This window comes from Pantherophis guttatus, chromosome 8 (genome assembly GCF_059756535.1).
Source record: "Pantherophis guttatus breed Tessera chromosome 8, ASM5975653v1, whole genome shotgun sequence".
Classification (NCBI taxonomy): domain Eukaryota; kingdom Metazoa; phylum Chordata; class Lepidosauria; order Squamata; family Colubridae; genus Pantherophis; species Pantherophis guttatus.
Genome location: NC_142070.1, coordinates 59,198,778 through 59,223,893, shown reverse-complemented (window position 1 = coordinate 59,223,893; position 25,116 = coordinate 59,198,778). Strand labels below are relative to the sequence as shown.

Here is a 25,116-nt window from a genome sequence, read left to right as displayed (position 1 = left end):
TGCTCATTACATGTTCATACCTCTTTCCCTACTCTGTTATTAATTTGTGGAGAGGAACCCCCTAAATCACTATTGCTGCATTCTAACAGCATCTAACAACATTGGTTTGGTTACTGAATTAAGTTTTTTACAGTTTACACAATACAATGAAATATCAACCCCGCCCAGAGTACTAAAAGCACAAAGCAACAGGATTAAAATAATTGAATAAAAGAATGCACTATAATTTGTTTTTCTAAATTTACTCACTTCTCCAATGCATATGACCACTGCATATCCTCCAGGTCCAACTGCCACACATTTTGGTTGAACATCCATTTTTATAACGTCTTGGCTGCTAAAAAAAAAAAGCTAATTTTCCCAACTGAAGAAATACAAGCAGGTGCATAATATGAAGTATTAAAGCTGCTTACAAAAGCAGCCAGAACAACTATGGCACAGGTCTGCAGATGTTATAATAGCTTCTGAATATATTTTACAGGTTCACTGTCCACTCCAAGTACTACTGACTCTGACCAGTACTTGTTCTTTAGGTATTGTTTGGATTAAAACAAACTAAATACAATCCATCAATCAGAACTATTAAACTGCATCTGAAGACCATAAAAAGGGTTGTGATGTATCCCTCTGTAATTAGAATTATTTCCATAAGTAGTGGACAAACTTCTTATTGAAAATCCTGGGGTTGTTTCATTTTATAGATTTTCTAAATGTCAAAAGAAAAGAGGCCATATTTGGGGTGTGCTTTTCCAAAAGAGGGGGGCAGCAATAAAAAAGACCATGTTTAGTAAAATCATGGAATGTGCAGAAATGGACAGACTCACAAAGGAACTTCAATATAAAGAGGAACACGATTACTATTTAGTATGGGATAAGTGGTACACTTGGTTGGAAGATAGGTAAAGGAAAAAACAGGACTAGGAGGTAGCCAGTGGAACCCAAGATAGATATAGAAATACAAATTACTTAATGTAGGCCAATAGTGACTTAAAAAAGTTTAGACACAATGTAAAAGACCCAATTAGGGAGGAGTCAAATATATAAATGAGAATCATATAACAGACTACAGTTGTGACAACTTTGATAAGATTTGATTTCGTTTTTTGTTTACATGTTTTGTATGTCTTGTTATTACTTGTTTTGTTTTGTTTGTATCTTTAAATAAACAATTTTTTTTAAAAAAAAGACTATGTTTCTGTGGCCTCTTGAGCAAGTAGATTAACCTTCTCATCCAGGCAGATACCATTGGGAGAAGGGGGTCCCATAGACATGCAGATTCTGAACTGTACATGGGTTTAAAGGTGGCAACTAGCACCTGGAATTCAGATGGTTAATCAGTTTCATCTCCAGAGTGCTAAACACCACAATGAAGAACCCCATGATAACTTGTAGTTTCTGAATACTTTTCAAGAACAGTCTCATATAGAATATACTACAATAGCTCAATCAAGATGCATGAATGACTATGGGTAAAGCCTCTCACTCCAAACAAGGATGCAAGTGGTAAACGAGATGCAGATGTGACAATAGCTTTCTGGGGCACAATTGCCACTTTCTATTTATGGATCCGGGAGTTATGGATACAGGAGAACACCAGCATTACAAGCCAGTTTGTCATGAGAAAAATATGACCAAAGCCAAAACTAAATATGGAATCTTTCTCAGATTCAATAGCATATAAATCCAGGCCAGTCTGCCTTGCTGGGATTGAACATCAATTTATTTTCCCCTATCCAGACTCAATCCAACTCAAATCACCCTGCAGGTCAGGACTGAGATGTACTATTTGGTATCCTACATTGATGGATGTTCTCCTCTAATGATTTCATGCAGGTATTGAATAAGAATTGGAAGATCATCAAGCCCTGCACCTGCAGGACCCCACAAATGTGTAATCTAGAACCTGATCTGTGTAACACAGCCAGCTGGAAACCCCTCTTTAGGAAAGAGAAGAAACACTGCAGATCTTGAAATATACCATGACTAGTGGTATCAAAAACCTCTGAAAGATCAAGCATCCCCATGACTGTTGCACTCCCCAATCCCAGTCTCTCCAGGGTCATTGTCATTTTTACAGTGCGTCTTGACTTGAAACCTGACTAAAATGGATCCAGATAATCAGGTTTCTCCATGGTTCTCTTCTGCTGCAACCCTATCACTTTCTCAACCTTTTCCCAAAAAGGAACGATTTAAGTTGGTTAATAACTGCCCACATATCCTGTGATGGATATCAAATCACTGCCTCTTTTAAGGACAGTAAAACCCCCTTATTCAAGGATGCATTTACTAGTATCCTAAACCAGGTCCTTTCATCTTTCATCAACCAAGAAGGGCAGAGATCGAGATTACACTTGGCAGAACAAAGGCTACAGAGAACCCTGACCACTTCCCTCAGGGTTCACACAGTCAAACTAGACAAGATATACCCAAGTTGTGTTATTCTTCACCAATTCTGGAACATGAAAACTGGCTTCAGAATCAATTTACTTTAACATAACAACAACAATGTAGAGTTTTTTCTATTCTTTTACCCTTAGAAATTTCTTCTTCAATATTAATTATTTCATTTCAACTTCTAAAATGTGCTTAAATTTGGATAAATACAATTGTTCATTGTGTTGTGTTACATGACATGGTAACAAGGATGCTACTGAAACATTAATCACAGTATGGCAAAAATGCTATTGTTGCTTGTGAAAACTGCTTATCAGATACAGATTTTCATATAACACACTAAATTGTCTAAAAATTGAAATAGATATTTTAATAGTATGATGACAGAAAAAATTGTGATGAAAGCTTAAAACACAAATACCTGTACTCCTTTTTTTTAAGACTAGTATAACGCACAGTATCATCCATACTACAGCTGACCAACTGCTCAAAGTCATCCACAGCCATTCGGGAAACTAGGTTTGTGTGTCCTTTCCCACCAAATCCATCATTTTCTCCTGTTTCAGAATCCCAATAATGTACAAAAAAAAAATTAAGGAAATTCTCTTCAGGATGAGGAGGAAAAGACAATCCAAAACCTAATCCATGTAACAAGCTATATCAAAGAGCCTTGGTAGTACAGGGGTTTAAGTCACCCTGTTATTAAGCTGGTTATTAAGACCAGCTGCCTGCAATTACTGCAGGGTTCGAATCTTGCCAAGGCTCAAGGTTGACTCAGCCTTCCATCCTTTCTAAGGTAGGTAAATTGAGGACCCAGTTGTGGGGGCAATAAGCTGACTTTGTATAAATATACAAAAGGATGAAGGCTATTGCTGAGCACATTGTAAGCCGCCCTGAGTCTTCGGAGAAGGGCGGCATATAAATCAAATTTAAAAAAAAAAAAAGTTCTGCCACATACATTTAGACAGTCAACAATAAACGCCTAAATTAAATGATGATGATTATTCTCCCAAGGTTTTAAGAAATCAATGCTGATATTAGCATTGTAAATCCTAATGGAACGTGTCAAGTCAGACACTTTTTTGTTAAGAAGGACTTTCATAAATTCAAATTACTTATAAAGAAATGCGTAGAAAATACGTTGGTTGTTATGCAAAGTGCTGGAGTATTGATGAAAATATATTTGGATCTTGGGAGAGAAAATCACTTGAAGTTTGAGAAGCTAGAAATGCTGCATGGAGGAGGTTCTATGCTAACTTTTATTCAACTCAAATAGAATAATTTCAAATTATATTGAATGTAGCAATCTCAAAAAAGGATTAGACAACTTTAAGGTTTTCATTCAGTAATTCAAATAAGCATGAACAGCTCTAGTATATCCTGTTTGTTAATAATATTTCAGTGACAGCAGTGATAATAGAAAAATAATAATGAAAAATAGCTATTTAGCCACCTCAGGCTAGCACAAAAATTGTTAATCACTTAAAGGATATTAATATGTCCATCATGGCTTCCAGAGTATATATAGGATTTCCCTCCATTTTTATGCACTGTAAGACACTGTATTGATTTGCTGTGACCCTACAAAAAAGCAGATATAATTATTACAAAAGCCACATTTATATATTTTTTTAAAAAAACAAAACCTTTTACTTTAACTTCTTCACATCAAAAACCAGAGGTTTAGATACAATGGAGCAGGAATAGCTCCCATATTCCCAACATAACTACCTGGCCTTTTCTTAGAAAAGGGTTTTCTAAGCTTCAGCTACTTTAGTGGTAGCCAAATAGCAGTTTATGGGCCATCGGAAAAACTGTCTGCCCAACTTTTCTTTCACTTGAAATTGACTACTGAAAAAATAAGCTAACTATATCTTATTATATGCCAAAGACTTTCGTTTTGCCATTGTAACCTTCTAACATTAAAAAATTCACAGGATTCCCTCAACAGCCTACTCTTCTTATGAAAAAATCCCTTTTCAGACATTTCAGATCAAAACACTATGATGCTTACAGGCAGTGAAGGCCACATCACGGTTGTGGGGGGGCAGGGGGAGGGGAGGGGTGTGTAGCTAGCTCAACATCGCTCATGTCAGGGGGCATCTGTGGTGGCCCAGGCATGGCTGGGGGTATCCATTGTCCAGTGGAGGAAGGCGAGAGCAATGAGCACCAAACCCTTACCCACCAGAGGAGCCTCACCGTCCATCTCAGGCCATACAGAGGATCCCCAGACAGCACTGGAGGCTGCCTTGAGCCCTAGGCAGTGTATGGCAAGTGCCCAGCCCGGCCCTCAAACTCTCAGAGAACTAGGACCCCAGAGCCCAGCCCACCCAACCCTACTTCCCCGAGGGGGTGCCCGGCTGCGCTTACCTCCTCCTCAAGGCTGCTGCTGCTATGCTTGCTCTCCTTGGGTAGGTTGCTCATGGTGTGTGTGGGAGGCAAAGTGTGTGGGTCAGAGGGAGGCCCACTCCCTCTCCATGCAAGAAAACCCAGCTTTGTAACCAAAGCATTATCAGCAATAGGATGGGAGACCACCAGGAGAGGTCAGGAGGACGGGACAAGAGATGGTGAAAGGGCAGCAGGGCTGCTGGTGGCCAAGTGCTAAGGCAAGACTTCCCTCAGACCCTGACTCCCTCTCATTATAATCTCCCTCCCTCCTTTTTCCATTTTTTTGCTTCCCTCTTCATTTTCTTTTCCTTCTTCTTCCTTCCCCTCTTTCCTTTTTTTCCCTTCCTTGCTCTCTTCCCCTCTTTCCTTCTTTTTCTTTTCTCTTTCTCCTTTCCTGTCCCTTCTTGGATACTCAAATGGAAAAGGGGAAACATTTCTCAATGCCTCCTTGCCTTGTGATCAAATGCCACTGTTGGTAGTAGTTTGTTGCCACTTAAAAGACTGAGAACAAATCGTCCCTCCCTGCCTCATTTCCTTCCCTTCCCTTCCTTTTTTTTAAGCTGCCAGAGGCTCCCGGCAGAGGCTTCCCATTTGACCCCTTCCCCATTGTTGCCTCAGCGTGGCTCTCAAGTCACTTCTCCCAACCCGTGCAACTGTTCCCCCCTTGCAGCTCGGGCTGTGACACTGGGGAGGAAAAGAACGGGGGAGATAAGCTGGGATGGGTGCTTCTTGCAGCCTTCCACGGGGCTTGGGGCTAAGAAAAAAAAACGCCTACCTGAAAGCAACTGTAAAAACAGTAAAAGCAATTCCAAAAAAACAGCTTTTATTAGTTTACAGCCTGCCATTGCAGACGTTTGACTGTGTGTGTGCGCACGTGGGGAGGGGGGCAGGGGGAAGTGTCTCATCGCTTGCAGCCCCATGGCCTCAACCTTCTGCGATGGTAGGCTGCAAGTCTGCGGGCCTTGAGTTTGACACTCCTGCTCTGTTGGATTTCTTATTTCTTTCTAGTCAAACCCAATTCTCTGTGGTTTTCTGTGGCCTCTATTCCAAATGTTAGCCACATCCAACCAATTTTAAGACCTGGTCAAGGAGAAGAAAAGTACTATTGTTGAGGAAGTATAAGTCAAAAACTTTGCTGCACAGAACTGATCACATTCTCTGGATCCTAAAAGGGTCTGTATGTGAACATGTGATACTCTAGAGCAGGGGTGTCAAACTGGATTTCTTCGAGAGCTGGATCAGCACTGTAGTTCTCCATAGGCCGGGGGAGGGGAGATGAGACAAATGCCTCCTGCAGCACTTTGCCGGCCAAAACGGGGCCTTAAACCGCTCTCCCTGCAGCCTGTTTTGGCTGCCAGAGGCACTACGGGCCAGTCCTTTGCTATTTCCAGGCCAGCCTCACAGGCCAGATTTAAGCAACCCGCGGGCCAGATCCAGTCCGTGGGCCATGAGTTTGACATCTCTGCTCTAGAGATATCAACATGCTCCAATACAATTTTTTTTTAAAAAAATTACATTTCCTATAATGGTATCAACAATATTCATCTAAAATGCAGAATTGATTTACTTTTATTAAAGTCACTGTGCTTAAACTAACTCAATAATAGTCAACAGAATAATCACTGGGATTCAAACCAGTCTTTCATTGAATTATTTTTCATAGTCATGATTATTATTGCTAAGCAGAAGTTGAAAACTAGAATACACTGCCTTAATTATTCCACAAACCTTTATGATGCAAAGAGGCTTATTAGGATTGTTCTCATCCAGATAGTTGATATAGCCAGAAAGGGATAATGTCAATAAATGACCTTTTTGCCACAAACAGCCCAATTGCTGGTCCAGAACATCTGATCCCATTTTAAATGTAGTTACCACACTCTGGGCACCAACATCCCAGATCTTAGCTGTTTTGTCCCCAGAAGCAGAAAGAAGGCGATGGCCATCGGGACTCCAACTAATCTGTTAAAAGAAAATAAGAAAACTTACCAATAGGATAAGAAGAAACTATTTAAGAAATAAATGATTCCTTTCTAGAGGGTGAAGTTCTTATCAAACAGAAGTAAAATTAAATTCTGGAACAACAGCTTGCTGCTCCAAAGGCACCTGGGATACTTGCCCATTTGATGGAATCCATCACAGAAATTAAACTCACAATCTATTTAGATCAAAAGCCTAAGAATATTTTTAAGTAGACACCACTGGAAAATATCAAACATGTACCGAACAGTTAAGAATATCGGATAATGTTCTATCAATGGCTGCAAGTCCTAAAAATCATTAAAACTATTATCAACAGGTTTGCAGTAAAAGCTGATTCATTAAAAAATTGAGATTTCCTCTGTTGGAGATGTAAAAAATCTTAAGGGTTCACTGACCTACCATATTTTTCAGAGTATAAGACGCACCGGACTATAAGACGCACCTAGATTTTAGAGGAGGAAAACAAGGAAAAAAGTATTCTGAACCAAATGGTGTAGTAATATATTATTTAATAAAATACCAGTATAGCAGAATAATTTTTACAACCATGTATACTTTTTACAACGATGTACACTTTTTACAACCATGTAAAGTCAACAGCGGTATTAAGAACCATCATCACTGTCATTAACAAATGAGGAGAGACTTTAAGGTTCAAGCACTCCTCTAATTTTCTGGAAACCCCAAGAACTCATCATCGTCGCTGGTGTCAGAGTTTAGGAAGCTCAGTTGCTCAATCACTTTCTTCACTATCTTCATATATGCTATCATCTTCAGTTCCATTTAAGGCATTGCTAATGCCACATTTTTTGAAGTGTAACAATTTCGTCCTTCACTGACTTCCATGATGTTTCACCCATTCACAAACTTGAGTGATAGTGGGCCTCCTCATTCGTCCAGTGGGTGTCAGATCATGATTACCAGCAGCCATCCATTTGTTCTACTCTTCTCGCATGTAGACTTTGAATGGCTTGTTGATGGAAACAACAAGAGGTTGCAACTGGCTGGTAAGACCCCCAGGAATTACACTTCTTTGAATCTTTTCTTTGTGGTTTCACTAATAAGTGCTCTAAACTGGTTGAGCATTAATAAAGCTGTTTTTTTTTCAGAAGCCCTCCAGGATGTTTGGACCACACTCTTTCAATCCATACTTTAATTCCATGTTCATCCATCCATCCTTTCTCACGGACATGCACAATACCTCTTGGAATCACTTCCTTTGGGAAGGTTTTTCTTTTGAATATGAACATCGGTGGCAATTTGGTGCCATCTGCACAGCAAGACAATACAACCGTGTAATGTGTTTTCTCATGTCCTAAGGTTTTCACGGTTACGGTTTTGGCACCATTCACATCAACAGTCCTATTCAATGGCACATCAAAGCTTAACGGGACTTCATCCATATTCCCAATCTCGCCAATTTCAAAATTATTTTTCTTCCTGGAGTCTATCACAAAAGTATGAAAAGACAGAATCTTACATTTATACTTTTTTGGCATTCTTTGCGCAATTCTAGTTTTGGTGTGCATAGCAAGACCATATCGTCTCATAAATCTGAAGCACCACAATGGTGATTCAGTAAAATCCTGAAAGCCTTTCTGTCTAGCAATGCGTTTGGCTTCATACATCACCATTTTTGTGGTGATCATGAAGCCACTGTTCCGGTAACCTGTGATCCAGTCTCTCATGTCCTCCCCTAACTGTGGCCACTTTGCAGGAAGCTCACAAAAGTTGTGCTTGCTTTTTATCCTTTACTTTTTGCAACTGTTCCACCTGTTTTCTCCACTCTATCATTTTTTCAGTTGGAAGTGGTCCAAAATGTTTCTCCACTGCTCTGTTTCCATGCTCCTGAGCATATTTCATGACTTCCAGCTTGAAAGAGATTTTGCTTGCCTTCTTGGCTTTGACATTTTTCTGCAAGAAAGAACAACATTGTGTCCTTTATAACAATGCAGAGCACTGTAGCTGAAACCATGTTCATACATTCATATCAGTGGTGGGCTGCCCCCAGTTCGGACCGGTTCACAAGAACCGGTAGTAAAGGTAAATTCATACACACACACTAGCTCATTATGCCCCTGCCCTAAACTACGGTAACAAGAGCAAGCTGAGAATTTTAGGACATTGGTGATTCGTTTCCTCCCTAGCCCTAACCCTAACCCATTATAAATAGGTGCTAACCTTAACCCTAACCCATTATAAACAGGTGCTAACCCTAACTCAAACCCATTATAAACAGGTGCTAACCTTAACCCCTAACGCAGGGGTCTTCAAACTTGACAGCTTTAAGACTTGTGGACTTCAACTCCCAGAATTCCTCCTCCAGTCATGTGCTTACCTGTCAGGCGGCTCCGCAGGTGGCTCCTCAGGTGGCAGCAGGCTTCAGCGAGCAGCAGCGGTGATGGGGTGGGCGGCTCTGCAGGCGGTGGCAGGCTTCGGCGAGCAGCAACAGTAACGGGGTGGGTGGCTCCGTAGGTGACTCCTCAGGCGGCAGCAGGCTTCAGCGAGCAGTGGCGGCGATGGTGGGGGGCAGCTCAGGCGGGCAGTGGCAGGTCAGGAGCAGGTCCGGTGGCGAGGGGGCAATTCTCGTCAATTTATAGCAAACGGTTCTCAGAACCGTTTGCTTTTCACCACTCTGATTGGCAGTTGGACCCCAGAATACCGCCAATCAGCTACTTGTTGCCACCGTTGTTGCTGTTGCTGCCATTGCCACCACCGCACCAATTCCCTCTCCCCAGTTAAGGCTGATACAACATTCAGCGTATAAGACGCAGCCAGATTTTCATCCTCTTTTGGGGGGTAAAAAGGTGCATCTTAAACTCCAAAAAATATGATATATGCTTTGGTGATTTTTTTTTGACACTGTTCTGAAATAGTGTTTATATAAATAGATTTATGGGAAAATCTTTAAATGTTAAAGATGTTAATATGATATTGAATTATATACCATAAGTTTGAAATGTATCTGTGAGGTGACATTGTGCATGAGGGTAGCTAAAAGAATAATACTGAGAAATTTAATTGGCTTTTGATTCATAATATATCTGTCCTGAAAAAGATAATATTTTCTATTAATTAGATGATGAAGCAATGTTATTTTTGGCATATATGTTATGATAATTTGCAATAATACTTTTCTCTAATAAAAATTACGTATATAAATAAAAATAAATATCTGATTACAATGTACCATGATATTTTTGAAGTGACTATAAGTTGAATAGTTTTCTTTTCCCCAATTTTTCTTTAATTTTGTTATTGAAACTGCTACCTTATTACATATTAATATATATCAGTGTATATTATATTGATTTTATTATATTATATTAAACTATTGACACAGTTGTTTGAGTAGCAGCCAAGTGTTTTGGCAAGTAAAACACCCTAGGACAGTGATGGCAAACTTTTTCGGCACTGAGTGCTGAAAAGGTCACATGAAAACATTGCACATGCACGCTCGTCAGAGCTGTGCTCTGGAAAAGATGAACCTCCGGGTTCTAGCGCCCATGTGCGCCCGACGATCAGCTAGCGTGCATGTGCAGGCCGGTTTTCGCTACTACCGTGCGCATGAAGGGATTGTGCTCTGGAAAAGCTTAACTTCTGGGTTCTGGTTCGCATGTGCAGCCGACGATCAGCTGGCTAGCGTACATGTGCAGGCCGGTTTTCGGCACTGACACGTGCACAAAGGGATTGTGCTCAGGAAAAGCCAAACTTCTGGATTCTGGCACACATGTGTACCCGACAATCAGCTGGTCGGCGCGTATGCACACACCAGTTTTTGGCACTGCTGCCCGTGAAGGACAGCTGATCATCACGTGTGCATGCATGCCAGAAACCCAGAAGACAAACAGGCAAGGCCGCGCGTGCCGGCTGACATGGCTTCATGTGCTACTTTGGGCACACGTGCCATAGGTTCACCATCACAGCCCTAGGATATGGTCATGAAGAAGATGTGTGATATGAGGTAGATAGCAGGAATTGTTATTCGTAAGGGAGACAGAGTTTAGGAGTAATAGATTTTGAAAAACAATAGTAAAGATTAGAGAGAGATATCATAGGCAACAGAGGCAAGCTACCTATGAGGAAGCAGACCTGGTTTTCTAAGACTATTCCCTACTTCAGCTACTGGCAAGCCAGGTTATCACATATTCAGAGACCCTGTATGTAGTATTTAATGCCAGGCTTACTTACAGTAAAGCTTTCTCATGATTTAATTATGGAAGAGGGAGTTGATGTGGATATGCAACTAACTGAGCCCTGGACAAATGAAGTCATGAAATATGCCAATTTGAGTTCTCGATTTGGCATCAGCCATGAACCCAGGGTATGAAAAGTACTGTAGCCATTGTTATGCCAGAGGTTTTGGGCAGGAGGACCATAGGCAGAAATCCACAAATAACTGAGTGTGAGGCTCTACTACTAAGTTTAAGGACAGGAGATTGAGACAAATGGTGCTACTGCACAGCAGCATCCCTCTCTGGAGTTGCTGGAATTTATTAGTGGGTTAGTGGAATACCCCCAATTTTATATTTGGGAAATTTAACCTCCCAAATATAGATTTAACCACCTTGAGTGGTTCAGAAGTAACTTGGGGCTCTTCCCCCAAGATGGCTGCTGAATGATAGGAACTTTTCTTTCTCTGCCGAAGATCTGCTGGTTTTGCTACCAAAGCTGGTTCTTTGCTTCCTGGATTTGAATGGAATCACTTAGGAATGACCCAAGATGATTTTTGGATGACCGTGGGAACCACCCCCCCTCCCAGAAGAAGAATCCTGAAGATGTCAATTCCCTGCTGGAAGAGTAGGAAAATCACTGGTTATCTTATCTTTTCTCTCAGCAGTTCATTTTCTTAAGCATGCTTGGGTTTAACTTGGTTATTAAAGCACCTGTTTCACTTTGGTATTTACCTTTAAAAATTGACTGGCTGGTTGAATGCTGATTTATTTTAACCCCCTGCTAGACTTTATCTGTTTTGTTTTTTCTTTTCTCTTTGATTTATGGTGTTGTTTTGAATAACTTTTGCTTTTCCATAAGGAAAGGCGTGTTCCTGGTCGTGAAAGACCCACATTAAACCTAACTCTTTGTCAAGCCCAGAGAAGCAAGAACAATATATGGAGTTTTTTCTGAATAATTCCTTTACTATTTTTCATTTAGAAATAGAATTTTGACAATTTTGACAAATGAAGCAATTGTCTGCAATAATGATAGATATATTCTGTGAACTGCGAGGGAAGGACCAACCTTCCTCTCTTCCTGCCTATCAGACATTCTAAGCACCATTGTTTCTTTGCCTTCTGAGAAAGACCACCTGTCACCATCCTGTGACACCTCACTACATTCCACCACACTGTCTTGGAGAAGATTTGATATGATCTAAGAATTTGTTTTTTTTAAGTCAGATCACTCTTTTGATTGCTTCAAAGCAAACAAAGTTCCCAATAAATGTTTTTTATCAGGGCAACCTGGTCTACCCAAATGTGGGACAGAGCATACTACTTCCGCTTTCACTTTTCAGCCCCAATCCATGAGCCTTCGCAGGCAGTCACTTTCGCGACAACTATTTTTGTGTTAAATTTTTATTTTACCAATAAAGAAACAAAGGGAGATCTATTTCAAGCTATTTAGCTCTCATCAGCTAGCCATACCCTTTCTGGGAGTCTAACCCGGGTTCGAATCCCAGAAAGCGTATGGCTAGCTGATGAGGGCTAAATAATTTGAAATAGATCTATACTAGTCTCTCTTTATTTCTTTGTGGGTAAAATAAAAATTCAACACAAAGTTCCCAGTACTTGCAAGAAAAATAGATTTATTTGATAAATCCACCCTAGATCTCTCTTGAGGATCTTCCAGAGGATGCTTAATGAGTTTTACAAGGCCCTTGTGCACAGTTCTATTGAGTAACCAGTTGGAATCTTGAGACAGTGGCAGCTATCAATAAAATTGCACTTTAGCAGTGCAAAACTGTTAAACTCTGACAACCCAGAGGAGTTTCATTTACCAAAAAGCTACAAGACATGAAGCAACAGAGGAGATGCCTAAGAAAATACTGCCAGAACTCAAGAAGCAAATATGGCCAGAGACAGTAAAAGAGGCCTACATGGGGCTGATAAGAGAACAGCAATATTTTCCTTTTTTATTGAATCCACATATTCAGCAACCATCTTTAAAATTACCTGCAACCATTACAGGGAAGGATGGGCTGGAACACAATCTGGGTCTTTGCAAGTTTTCAAGACATCTAGAGAATAAAATTCCTCAAATCCACTTGAACTTGGATGACAGCTGGGTAGGTAGGTAAGATGACCAAAGATGCATCTTGCACAGTTATCCGGGAGAAGTTTGAACATATTAATTATGAAGAGAAGGACTGAGAGTTGAGAAGGGAAGTAACTGTTTTGCAATTGTCCCCTTCTTCCTGAAAGAGATTCAGACTATGGGTTTGAAAGCCATCTAATGTCAGAAATATTCCATCTGACTCTGGGCAGGTTTGAATTGTCCCACACAGAAGTGGTTCATAACATGGGGTCTTATGAGACTGATATCTCCTACCTCCTACCTCCTACCTGAAGAGCAGGAGACAACTATGGCTATATCCTTTGCACACCTTCAATTTGTCTGCCTACAGACAAAGACTTAAAACCATGAAACCAACAATTAAATCAATGAGGACTTGGACTGAAGAGGCAATGCTAAAGCTACAGCTTGCCTTGACTGCACTGATTGGAATGTTTGCGAAGATACCTCTGCAGTCTTGGATGAACTTACAGATACTGTAACATCATATGTCAGTTTTTGTGAAGACCTATGTGTGCCAACCAGAAACCTGCAAATATACAATAACAATAAACCTTGGTTCACAGCTAAACTTAAGCAGCTATGTCATACCAAAGAGGAAGCCTACAGAAAAGGCGACAGAATGCTGTACAATCAGACCAGAAACATATTAACAAGAGAGATCAGAGCAACAAAAAGAAGCTACTCTTAAAAGCTAAGGAATCTGTTCTCAATAAATGAACCAGCAAACATGTAGAAAACTCTTAAAAATATCACCAGTTACAGCAAACCTCCTTCCCATGCTGAAGGAAATCAACAACTGGCAGATGACCTGAATGAGTTTTACTGTTGGTTTGAGAGAAAACTACCGCCACATATCTCCACAGTCCCTATCTCAGACACACTAACAACAGCCAAGCCTCCTGACCCCATCCCACTACCTCTGGCGATTACAGAAAATGAGGTGCAAGGTCTATTTCACAGACAAAAGCCAGGAAAAGCACCAGGCCCAAACAAGATAACTCCTTCTTGCTTAAAAGCTTGTGCTGACCAACTGGCCCCCATCTTCACCCACATCTTTAATACATCACTAGAGATGTGCTATGTTCCTTCTTGCTTCAAATGCTCTACTATCATCCCAATGCTGAAGAAACCTTCCATCAAGGAACTGAATGACTTCAGATCAGTTATTCTAACATCTGTAGTTATGAAAACCTTTGAAAGGCTAGTGCTGGCCCACCTGAAAACCATCACAGATTTGCTGTTAGACCCCTTACAATTTGCCTACCAAGCAAATAGATCGACAGATGATGCTGTTAATATGACTCTGCACTACATCCTACAACATCTTGAATCTCCAAAGACCTATGCGAGGGTGCTCTTTGTAGACTTCAGATCAGTATTCAATACCATCATTCCAGATATTCTTCTGAATAGAACAGAACATAACAGAACAGATCAGCTAGCTGTACCTGACCACACTTGTAAATGGATCATAAGCTTCTTAACAGAAAGCAACAGGTGAAGCTAGGCAAAATCACATCACATCCTAGAAAGCCTATGGAGCCTGGGGAGAGCGAAAAACGGGTCTTCTGCTCCCACCGGAAGTCAGGAAACCAGCTGTTTCCAGTCTCCGGAGGGCTTCTGGGGGGTTGGGGAAGGCCGTTTTTGCCCTCCCCAGGCTCCTAGAAAGCCTCTGGACACTGGGGAGGGCAAAAAAAAGGCCTACCGGGCCCACTGGGCCATTGTGTGCCAAAAGCGAGAGGAGCGCCGAGGGGGCGGGGGCACATGCGTGGGGGGCGGGGCGCCTTGAATTATGGGTGTGGGCACGACCTCCCCGCACTCCCACTTTTGGCATGCGACAGCAAAAAGGTTACCATCACTACTCTAGACTATAACTGTAGTTATTTACTTATTTATTTATTATTGCGATTTATATGCTGCCTTTCTCCCGAGGGACTCAAGGCGGCTTACAAAATGACAATTTCCAATACAAATCACAATAAAATAAAATTAAAATCAACAGCCCAATTAAAAGTTTAAAATTATAACAGTGTACACCCAAACGGCTCAGTTGAGTTGACGGAAGAGCCACGTCTTCAGCTCACGACGGAAGGAAAGGAGGTCAGGGGCTGTCCTGAACTTGGTGGGCAATCCATTCCAGAGAGTCAGGGCTCCCACAGAGAACACTCTCCCCCTGGGGGCCGTCAGCCGACATTGTTTGGCCGACGGCACCCTGAGGAGGCCCACTCTGTGAGAGCGCATCGGACGATGGGAGAGCAGAAGGAGATGGTCCTGCAAGTACCCCGGACCTAAGCCATGAAGGGCTTTATAGGTAAGCACCAGCACCTTGAAACGAATCCGGAACGCCACCAGCAGCCAGTGCAGCTCACGCAGGAGAGGTGTTACACGGGAGTATCGAGAAGCCCCCATAATTACCCGCGCGGCTGCATTCTGGACTAGCTGGAGCCTCCGGACGCATCCCAAGGGCAGCCCCATGTAGAGGGTGTTACAGTAGTCCAACCTAGAGGTAACGAGGGCGTGAGTGACCGTAGCGAGGGCATCCCAGTCTAGAAAAGGGCGCAACTGGCGCACAAGACTGTCACGAGTGTTTTCAGAATTGCTGTGGCTACTTGATCAGTCACAAACAGTATGGATCCAATCAAGCCATCTCCTGTTTGCAATTAACTGCAAGCCTTCCCCACCCTAGTTAATTGCAGGTTAACTCCCCATATAAGCACGGACCTTTCTGCTTGCTATTTGGGCCTAGACGCTGTTTAGGCCTAGATGCCGAGCCAGTGCTGAAGCACCTGGATGCAGAGCCCAGAGCAGAGCTGCAGAAGGGAGGAGAACTCAGATAAGGAGTCCTGACGGCTGCAGCAGAGATAGCAGCAGAAGAGGAGCCGAAGAGCTGTGTAAAGATACTCCCACGGAGCCAGCTGCAACTGTGAGTCGAGATAGCTGGGAGCCTTTTGAAGTCTCCAATTTCGGCTTGCCTTTTGCTGAGTTGAAGCATGCAAGCCAACATCTGAACTGTTGCTGCTGGACAGTTTCCCTCCCAGGAGCTTCAAGCCATGTTTGCTGATTGAATTGTTTTTCACAGGTGACTTTTAGCTGTGAAGCCTACGCTGCTGCCCTTCTACCACCTCAATGATGTATCGACACCGAAGCTGTTTAATGTCATGTTAGTTTTTTCTTATGGACTGTTTCGGTATTGTGGAGAGGAATTTAGGGAGATGGCTTGGCTTCATTTATCCAAGATAAGACTTTGTTATTAATGTGCCTTTTTAAAGATATAATGTTTTTTAAACATTTTGAAGTAAAGTATATTTTTATACAAGTATATAGTTTTATTTCAGTCCTAGTGTGTTTGCTCGTGAGCTGGTTCACGGTTCGGGGACAATCCTCTACCCCATCCTGACAAAGACGCACCTGTGCGAAGGCCCCCCTGGTTATGGCCGTCAGATGGTCATCCAAGGACAGCCGAGAATCCAGGAGGACACCCGTTGCGAACCCTATCGGAGGGAGTAAGGGTTTCTCCCCCGATCACTAAAGATGGAACCTCCAGATCCCAGGATGCCGGCATCCACAGCCACTCAGTCTTGGAAGGGATGAGTCTGAGCCTGTTCCTCCCCATCCAAACCCGCACCGCTTCCAGGCAGTGGGACATCACGGAAAGGGCATCCCTAGGGTGGTCAAGGGTGGAGATGTAAAGCTGGGTATCATCAGCATATTGATGATACCTCACCCCAAAACCACGAATGATCTCACCCAGCGGTTTCATGTAGATGTTAAAGAGCAGAGGGGAGAGAACCGATCCCTGAGGCACCCCACAAGTGAGGGGCCTCTGGGAGGATCCCTGACCCCCCGCCCAAACAGACTGCAAACGATCAGAGAGGTAGGAGGAGAACCACTGTAAAACAGTGCCTCCTATCCCTATCCCCCCGAGCCGCTGCAGCAGGATACCATGGTCGATGGTATCGAAAGCCACTGAGAGGTCAAGAAGGACCAGGATGGAGGAACAACCCCCATCCCTGGCCCGCCAGAGATCATTTACTAGGGCGACCAATGCCGTTTCCGTGCTGTGACCATGCCTGAAACCAGATTGGTAAGGATCGAGGTAGTCTGTTTCCTCCAGGAATTGCTGCACCACCACAGACTCAACAATCTTCGCTAAAAAGCGAAGGTTGGAGACTGGACAATAGTTAAGAACGTCAGGATCCAGGCTAGGCTTCTTAAGGAGGGGTCGAACCACCGCCTCTTTGAGTGCAGCAGGGAAGACCCCTTCCTTTAACGAAGCGTTGACAACAGCCTGGATCCAGTCTCCAGTCACCTCTCTGGCTGCAGAAACTAGCCAGGAGGGACAAGGGTCCAATAAACACGTGGAGGACCCCAGCCTACCCATAATCCTGTCCATGTCATCCAACGAAACAGGCTCAAATTCAACCCAGATGTCCCCATCAAGACTAGCCCCAGTCTCCTCAGTGGACTCTGTCCAGTCAGAGTCCAACCCGGTCCGAATCTGAGTGACTTTATCTTGCAGAAACTGTGCAAAATCCTCAGCTTGGCCCTGCAAGGGGTCCTCCCTCACTCCCTGATTAAGGAGGGAGCGGGTGACTCTAACCAGGGCTGCTGGGTGGTTTTTTGCAGATGCAATGAGAGTGGCGAAATAATTACGTTTCACCACTTCCATCGCCACAAGATAAGACCTAATATGGGTTCTTAGTTGTGTTCGGTCGGACTCGGATCGGGAGGACCTCCAACCACCCTCCAGGCGTCTTTTCCGATGCTTCATTTCCCTGAGCTCCACGATGAACAATGGAGACACCCAGGATCTGCGTCGGATCAGAGGCCGCAAAGGTGCGATTCGATCCAGGGCCCCCACCGCAGCCTGTTCCCAGGCTGCGACAAGGGCCTCGGATGAATCATGGGCTAAGGAGGTGGGAAATGACCCAAGCTCCCTCAGGAACCTTTTGGGTTCCATCAGGCGCCTGGGACGGAACCATCTTACCGGCTCCGCACCTCTGCGGCGGGGGATGGCGGTGGGAAAGTCCAGCCTGAGGAGGGAATGATCGGTCCATGACAGAGGGTTGATAGATGAAGTCCCCTCCCCATGATCATTTATCTACTGTCCAGAGAGAAAAATCAGGTCGAGTGTGTGTCCTCCAATATGGGTTGGGCCCTGTACAATCTGAGTTAGGTCCATGGCTGTCATGGAGGCCATGAACTCCCGCACCGACTCAGATGTCTCACCAGCCGACAGCAGCTTGAAGTCTCCCACAACCAGAAGTTTGGGGAGTTCAACTGCCAATTCGGCCAGGACATCTAGTAGTGCGGGCTGAGGCCACGCAGCTGTGGGAGAGGTACGTGACCAACAGGCCTGACTGAACTCCAGGGTCCCATTTCAAAAGAAGGGATTCACACCCGCCTATCTGAGGAACAGTGACCTCCCTAGGACTAAGACTTCCCTTAATAACTACCGCCACTCCTCCACCCCTCCCCTGGAGTCGCGGCTGGTGTAGTATCCGGAAACCTGGAGGACATAAATCCACGAGAGGAACACCACCCTCCGGCCCCAACCAGGTCTCAGTGATACAAGCCAGGTCCGCGTCCTCCCCATCAATAAGATCTCGAACGAGGAGGGCCTTGTTCACCACGGACCTGGCATTCAAGTATACCAGCCGGAGTCCAGGGCTCTGCACTCCGTCGCCCTCGGGGGAGCAGGATGAGCTGAGGGGGCAGGAGAGCGCCACCGCTTGAACAAAGCGGGGGTGCTCTCCAAGCCCCCCCTCACCTCCCCTGCCTCTACCAACTATCACAGGGATTGGAAGACCCCCTCTCCACCGAGCCTCTTCGTTCCCTCCCCCTCCCCCCTCCCCCCACAACCATCCGACGGGCCCAATTGCTGAACCGTAGGAGCTGCCCCCGGCTCATCCCTCACCACCCACCTCCTGGATCCCCTTAAAATTTGGTTAAAAGCCTTAATTAAAAAACCCCTCAGACCGCGCTCAGAGGCATGCCACCACTCGGGGTTCCAAAACCCGTCCTTGAGGTAGGCCTTCGGTAGATCCGAAGGCCATGTCTGCGAGAGGGGGGCATCTCGCAGAGCGAGGAGGGTCGCCGAAGTGTAAACCAGAATAAGCATGAGAGGTGGATGGAAGACAGCGACAGGGGACCTAGATGGTAAACAAGAGGGATAGATATGATAACAAGATAGGAGTAAACCAGGCCGGCATGACCACAACTCTCTCACAGCGGTGGGGGAGACCAAAAAGCTGCAGCGAATAGGTACAGCGGAACCGGCCGCAACCGCCCTCTCACGGCGGCTAGGCGAAGAACAACTGCCAGCAGAGTCATAGAACAGTTCCTAGGAGCATGATGCAGCAGCAATCCACCAGGACTCATGGCTCTTCAGCCTGTGGCTCCATATCTCTGTCCAATACATCAAGTCCAATGAAGGCAGCAATAGGGGGTAAAAAGATGAGATGTAACACATCGCGATGGGAGAAAAGCCAGGGATCAGATAGCAGATCAATAAGGAGGAGGATGACAAAAGTCCCAACAAACAGCTGAAGATGGGTAGACAAGGCGGGCCAAACCGAGCCAGGTAGCAGTCCGGGGGGGGGGGGCATCAAAAATGGGGGGCGAGACCCCAGGGAAGAGCAAGATGGACAGTTATCACTTCCCCTCCGGCCAACTCCCAACCCCCCCCAGATCTTCTCCAGGTCCACTCACCCCACAGTCATAGCCTGTCCTCGCTGGGCTATTACAGCCCAGATCTTCCCGGCCTCACGCCCTTCAGGGGCTATTAAATGTAATCCCAGCAGAATAGTCTGCTGGGCCATAGTCCTGTCACCTTCAGTGTGGCACTCTCCGCCATCTACAAGGCCTCCATAATGCCCGCAACGCCGCTGTCCTAGCCTCAGCAAATCCTCCAGGGGGGCTAGCGATCTTACAGCAGCCGCAGCGCCTGTAGCACCCCCCAATCCAGGATCGCCGAGTGCAAACCAAACAGCGTCTGGGTAGCACCAATCCGGCCGATAGAACTCTAACGGCCGCGGCGCTGTTGCAGAGGCCGACGCCACCCTCCCAGCGGCGCCCAGCTGATGCAATCCTCTCGTCGCTGTCCCAGATCGTCCCAGAGCCGTCTCCTGCCGGGGACGGCTCATTTGAACTGCCAGAGGCTCAGCATATCGGGCAGGGGGCCGAAGAGTGGAAAAACGGCCTCCCCCGGTTTCCTGTCACTCCTCTTTTCATCCCCGATCTCAGCCGACACTTTGGGGAACTGCCATCTTGCGCATGCGCAGGTTACTTTTCATCAGATGGGCAGTCATATAAATTTGAATATAAACAAACCTCATTGTGAGGTTCCTTAGATTGTGTGAGAAAGGAAATTCTACAAAAAGTCCAATCTGCTTCAACAATGCAGAATAATTTTAACCTATGAAATAAAGTGAAGAAATTTCACTATCTTTAGGTTTACAGATTTGTTTAACAGATTAACAGAGTTGGAAGGGACCTTGTAGGTCATCTGGTCCAACCCCCCGCCCAAACAGGAGACCCTACTACATTTCTGACAAATGGCAATCCAATCTCTTTTTTTTTTATAAAAAGTTTTTTATTTTAAACACATTAAAAACACATTAAAAATCAAACATATACATACAACAAAAAATAACACAAAAAAGAAAAATATCACTTTTATTTTCAGCTATACACACCGGTCTGCTCTTTCTATACATCAATATTTACAAATATTGTGTGTATACAATACGTGCTGCAGTCAATATATGCAATATAAGGTACTGCATTTCTTTAGTATAATTGTCTATTGAAATTCCTAACAGAAATTGTTCTGGTTTTCTCTCTATTGGGTTCTGAGTTATTTCTACTATCCAAGTTTTGATTTTCTTCCGGAATTTTTGTGCCATCGTGCAGGTCCACCATTGTTCCGTAGCCAGTCTTGCATTTCCAACATTTCGGCGAGTTGGTGGGGAACATTTTCGCAATTCTGGCCGGTGGGAAGTGCCATCTATAAAACATTTTCATCTGGTTTTCCTTGTATGCCGTCACAATTGTTAGTTTCATGTTCGTTTTCCACATCCTCTCCCCCTTCTCTAGTTCTATCACATGGTTAATGTTTTGTGCCCATTTGATCATCATGTCTTTCACTGTTTCCTTTTCCATTTTATACCGAATTAGAAACTTGTATAGTCTACTTATTAGTTTTCGATCATTCCCTAGTATGATTTTATCTAATTCTGTTTCTTCTAGTCGAACTTGATCTTTTTTTATATCCTCTGTGTACTTTGAATTTATCTGCAGATATGTCCACCATTGCACTTCTCTTCCTAAGTCCAGTTCCAATTCGTTTCTAGTTTTTAATATTCCCCTCTTGGTTATTATGTCTTTATATCTAATTAATTTTGTCCAGTCTACTAAATTTGGATATGGATATGGGGAAATCCAAGACGGGATTTGTATATAATGTTGTTTTTTAATTTTATTCCAAATTATTAGTAAAGAATTCCTAATTGTGTGTCTTCTAAAGTATCCATAAATATTTTGTTTTCCTCCCCACAAATAAGAGTGCCACCCTATAGTTAGATCATGTCCTTCTAATGTTAGCAGCCTTTTATTTTCCAATTCCATCCATTCCTTTATCCAAACTAATCCTGCTGCTTGATAGTAGGTCTCCCAATCTGGGAGGGCGGCTCCTCCTCTCTCTCTGGTATCTTGTAATACTTTTAACCTAATTCTAGGCTTCTTTCCTTGCCAAATAAATTTTGTAGTTAATCTATTTAATAAGTCAAAAAAAAATTTCCCCATTTTTATCGGAATAGTCTGGAAGAGGAATAAAATTTTGGGCAAGATATTCATTTTTATTACTGCCACTCTTCCCATCCATGAAATCTGCAACTTTGTCCAGTTTTCCAAATCTTTTCTAATTTGTTCAGTTAATTTATCATAATTTTCTTTTTTAATTGAGGAACTTCTTGCCGTGAGCCAGATTCCCAAATATTTAATTTTTTTTGTTGCTTGGATATCCTTTCTAATTCTGTCTCCTGTTTTTTTGTAAGATTTTTAGTTAGTAATTTTGATTTATTCTTATTAATTTTTAACCCAGCTACTTCACCAAATTCTTCTTTTTTTCTAATCAGTTTGGAGCCAGATTCTAAAGGTTCCTTAATTATAAAGACCATATCATCTGCATATGCCTGGACTTTGTACTCCTCACTTTTAATTCTCAGGCCCTTTATTTCCTTATCTTCCCTAATTTTATTTAAAAGTGGCTCCAGTGTTAGAATAAAAAGAAGTGGGGAGAGTGGGCAGCCTTGTCTTACTCCTTTTGTTATTTCAAAGCCTTTTGTCATATCCTGATTAACCAATGCCTTTGCCGTCTGTGTTGAGTAAATTTTCCCAATCATTTGTCCAAATTTTTGTCCATAGTCCAATTTCTGTATTAATTGTATCATGAAGTTCCAGTTCAAATTGTCAAAGGCCTTTTGCGCATCAAGGAAAACCAATGAAAACTGTTTCTCTGCGTGTACCTCATAATACTCTAGTATATCTACTATCATCCGTGTATTATTTTTGATTTGCCGTCCTGGGAGGAAACCACTTTGGTCCAAATGTATATGTTTGTTCAGAATCACTTTTAGTCTATCCGCAATTATTGACATAAATAATTTATAATCAGAATTCAGTAGAGAGATAGGTATGTAATTTTGTATTAGTTGTGGATCTGAATCCTCCTTATGAATCAATATAAGTAGAGCTTCTGACCAGGATTTGGGTGTTTTTGTCTCTTGCGATACTTCTTTAAATATTTCTAACGTAAGTTCTCCAGTCTGTTCTATCATATTTTTATATAGTTCTATCGGTAATCCATCTGGACCTGGGGATTTATTATTTTTTTGTTTTTTTATTGCCATTCCAAATTCGGTTTTGGAGATTGGTCTATTCAATGTCTCTTTCTGTTCCTCTGTCAGCTTGCAAACATTTATTTCCTCTATATATCTCTGAATTTCAGTTTCCTTTTTTTGTTCCTCAGTATACAGTCTAGAGAGGAAGTTATGTACTATTTTTTTTCTTCTGTTTTGTAACATACTTCCCCTTCTTCATTCTTCAAATATTATATCATTCTTTTTTCTTTTTTCAGCTTATAAACTAGCCATCTACTTATTTTGTTTGCATGCTCAAAATGGTTTTGTTTCGCTGCCTTTTTTTTTCAGAGCAATTTCTTCCCGTGTAATCAAATTTAATTTGTGTTTAATTATTCTCCATTCCTCTTTAAATTTCTTATTTTGCGGATCTTTATATAGTTTTTCCTTTACTTTTTGGAGTTCTTCCTGTAATTTATTTTGTTGATATCTTTTCTGTTTGTTCCTCTTTGCAGTATATGCAATTGACACCCTTCTAATGTAAGCTTTCAAAGTGTCCCAAAGATTTGGGGGCGAGGTGTGTTCTTTTTTATTTATACTTAAGAAGATCTCTATCTCTTTTCCCACTAGTTGTTTGGATTCTTTCTCCTTACATAAATACTGGCTTAGAGTCCATCTTTTGTATTTTATTTTTTTTGTCCCTTCCAATGTATTATTATAGGGTTGTGGTCTGCCCATTCGTTTATTCCAATATCTATTTTTCCTATCTCCAATTGCAATTGCACCGTCATCCAGGCCATATCGATCCTGGACCACTATTGGTGCGGGTGGGAATAATATGTGTATTGTCTCTCTTCTTTATTAATTTTTCTCCACGTATCTTTTAAGCCTAATTCAGATATCATATTAAAAAACTCTTTTCGTAATATTTCCTTTTTTTTTTGCTCTTATTATTACTACAGTAATCTTTTTTAGTGTCGACTATCGCGTTGTGATCTCCTATTATACATATATTTTCTATTTCTTGTTCTAATACTTTATCATGTAATTTTTTATTAAAATCTTTTTGGTTTGTATTGGGGCATAAATCACTACTAATAAGAATTGTTTCATTTCAGTATCTAATTTGATCATCAGAATTCTTCCCTCATCATATTTCAATTCTGATTTTAATCTTTCTTTTATGTACACTGCTATTCCTCTTTTTTTCTGTTGGGAGAGTGACACATATAGTTTTCCTAATTTCTTATTTTCCAATAGTTTTTGAAAGTTTTTCTTTATATGGACCTCTTGTAGGCAGATCACATCCATGTCTAATTTTTTTAATTTCGTAAATATCTGGACTCTCTTTTTCTGAGCATTTAGGCCGTTAATATTCACTGAGAATAGAGATATTTTTTCTTCCATCTCTTACTGACCTTGCCTTTTGGTGTTTCTTGTCTCTCTCTTAACTCTTCCTTTTGCTCCCTCTCTTTCTTCTCGTTCCTTTTCTCGGGCTTTCTTTTGTTCTTCCTCTCTTTCTATTTCTTCCTGTTGTTCCTCCTCCTGACTTTTATCTTCTATTTCTTCCTTACTTCCTTGTTCTTCTTCTAAGTAATTTTTATAGAACTCCTGTGCTTTTTCTACTGTGTCGATTTTGAATTTTTTGTCTTGCCATGTAATAAGGATTCCTTCCAGCATAATCCAGTGGAACATTACTTTGTGTTGAATTAATTTGGATGTCAGGAAGTAATATAACTGTCTTTGATCCCGTAATCTTCATGGGGTTTGCTTTAAGATAATAATCTCTTTCCCATTATACGTTATTTTTCCATCCCTTGATTTTTTATATATTTCATTTCTTATTGGATTTTTTTTTTTTTTTTTGCAAAATCTGATATGTACTTCCGTGGCAATCGGTGCCTTCTAATGTAGTTATTGTGTACTCGGTATGCTTCATCTATCGAGTCTTTTACTTCTATTTTGTCTTTCTGTATTATTTCCACTATTATATCACACATTTTCTCTTCCAAATCTTCTTCTCTCTCTTCAGTGACATTCTGGAAGCGTAGGAAAAAGGAGGCTTTTTCCATTTCTAGGAAAGTAATTGAGTCAACCAGGTTTTTTTTGTTGTTGTTGTAATTTCTGTTCTGCCATTTCTAACTTTAAATCCAAATGTTCTACTTTAGCTTCTATTTTTTTTTACTTTATGCTC

General features: G+C 42.3%; 1 protein-coding gene across 2 annotated transcripts in view; it reads right to left on the bottom strand.

The window, feature by feature from the left end:
• The window catches only part of WDR1 (WD repeat domain 1), a 114,123-nt gene that overhangs the window by 11,147 nt on the left and 77,860 nt on the right, over positions 1-25,116 (bottom strand). The window contains exons 8-11 of one of the 2 annotated variants that reach the window (XM_087875261.1): positions 6,511-6,744; positions 3,888-3,975; positions 2,816-2,972; positions 250-337 (exon numbers count right to left, since the gene is read on the bottom strand). In XM_087875261.1, the coding sequence (XP_087731387.1) occupies positions 250-337; positions 2,816-2,972; positions 3,888-3,975; positions 6,511-6,744 (567 nt within the window). The remainder of the gene's footprint in view (positions 1-249; positions 338-2,815; positions 2,973-3,887; positions 3,976-6,510; positions 6,745-25,116) is intronic. The other variant, XM_087875262.1, reaches the window with a different exon arrangement.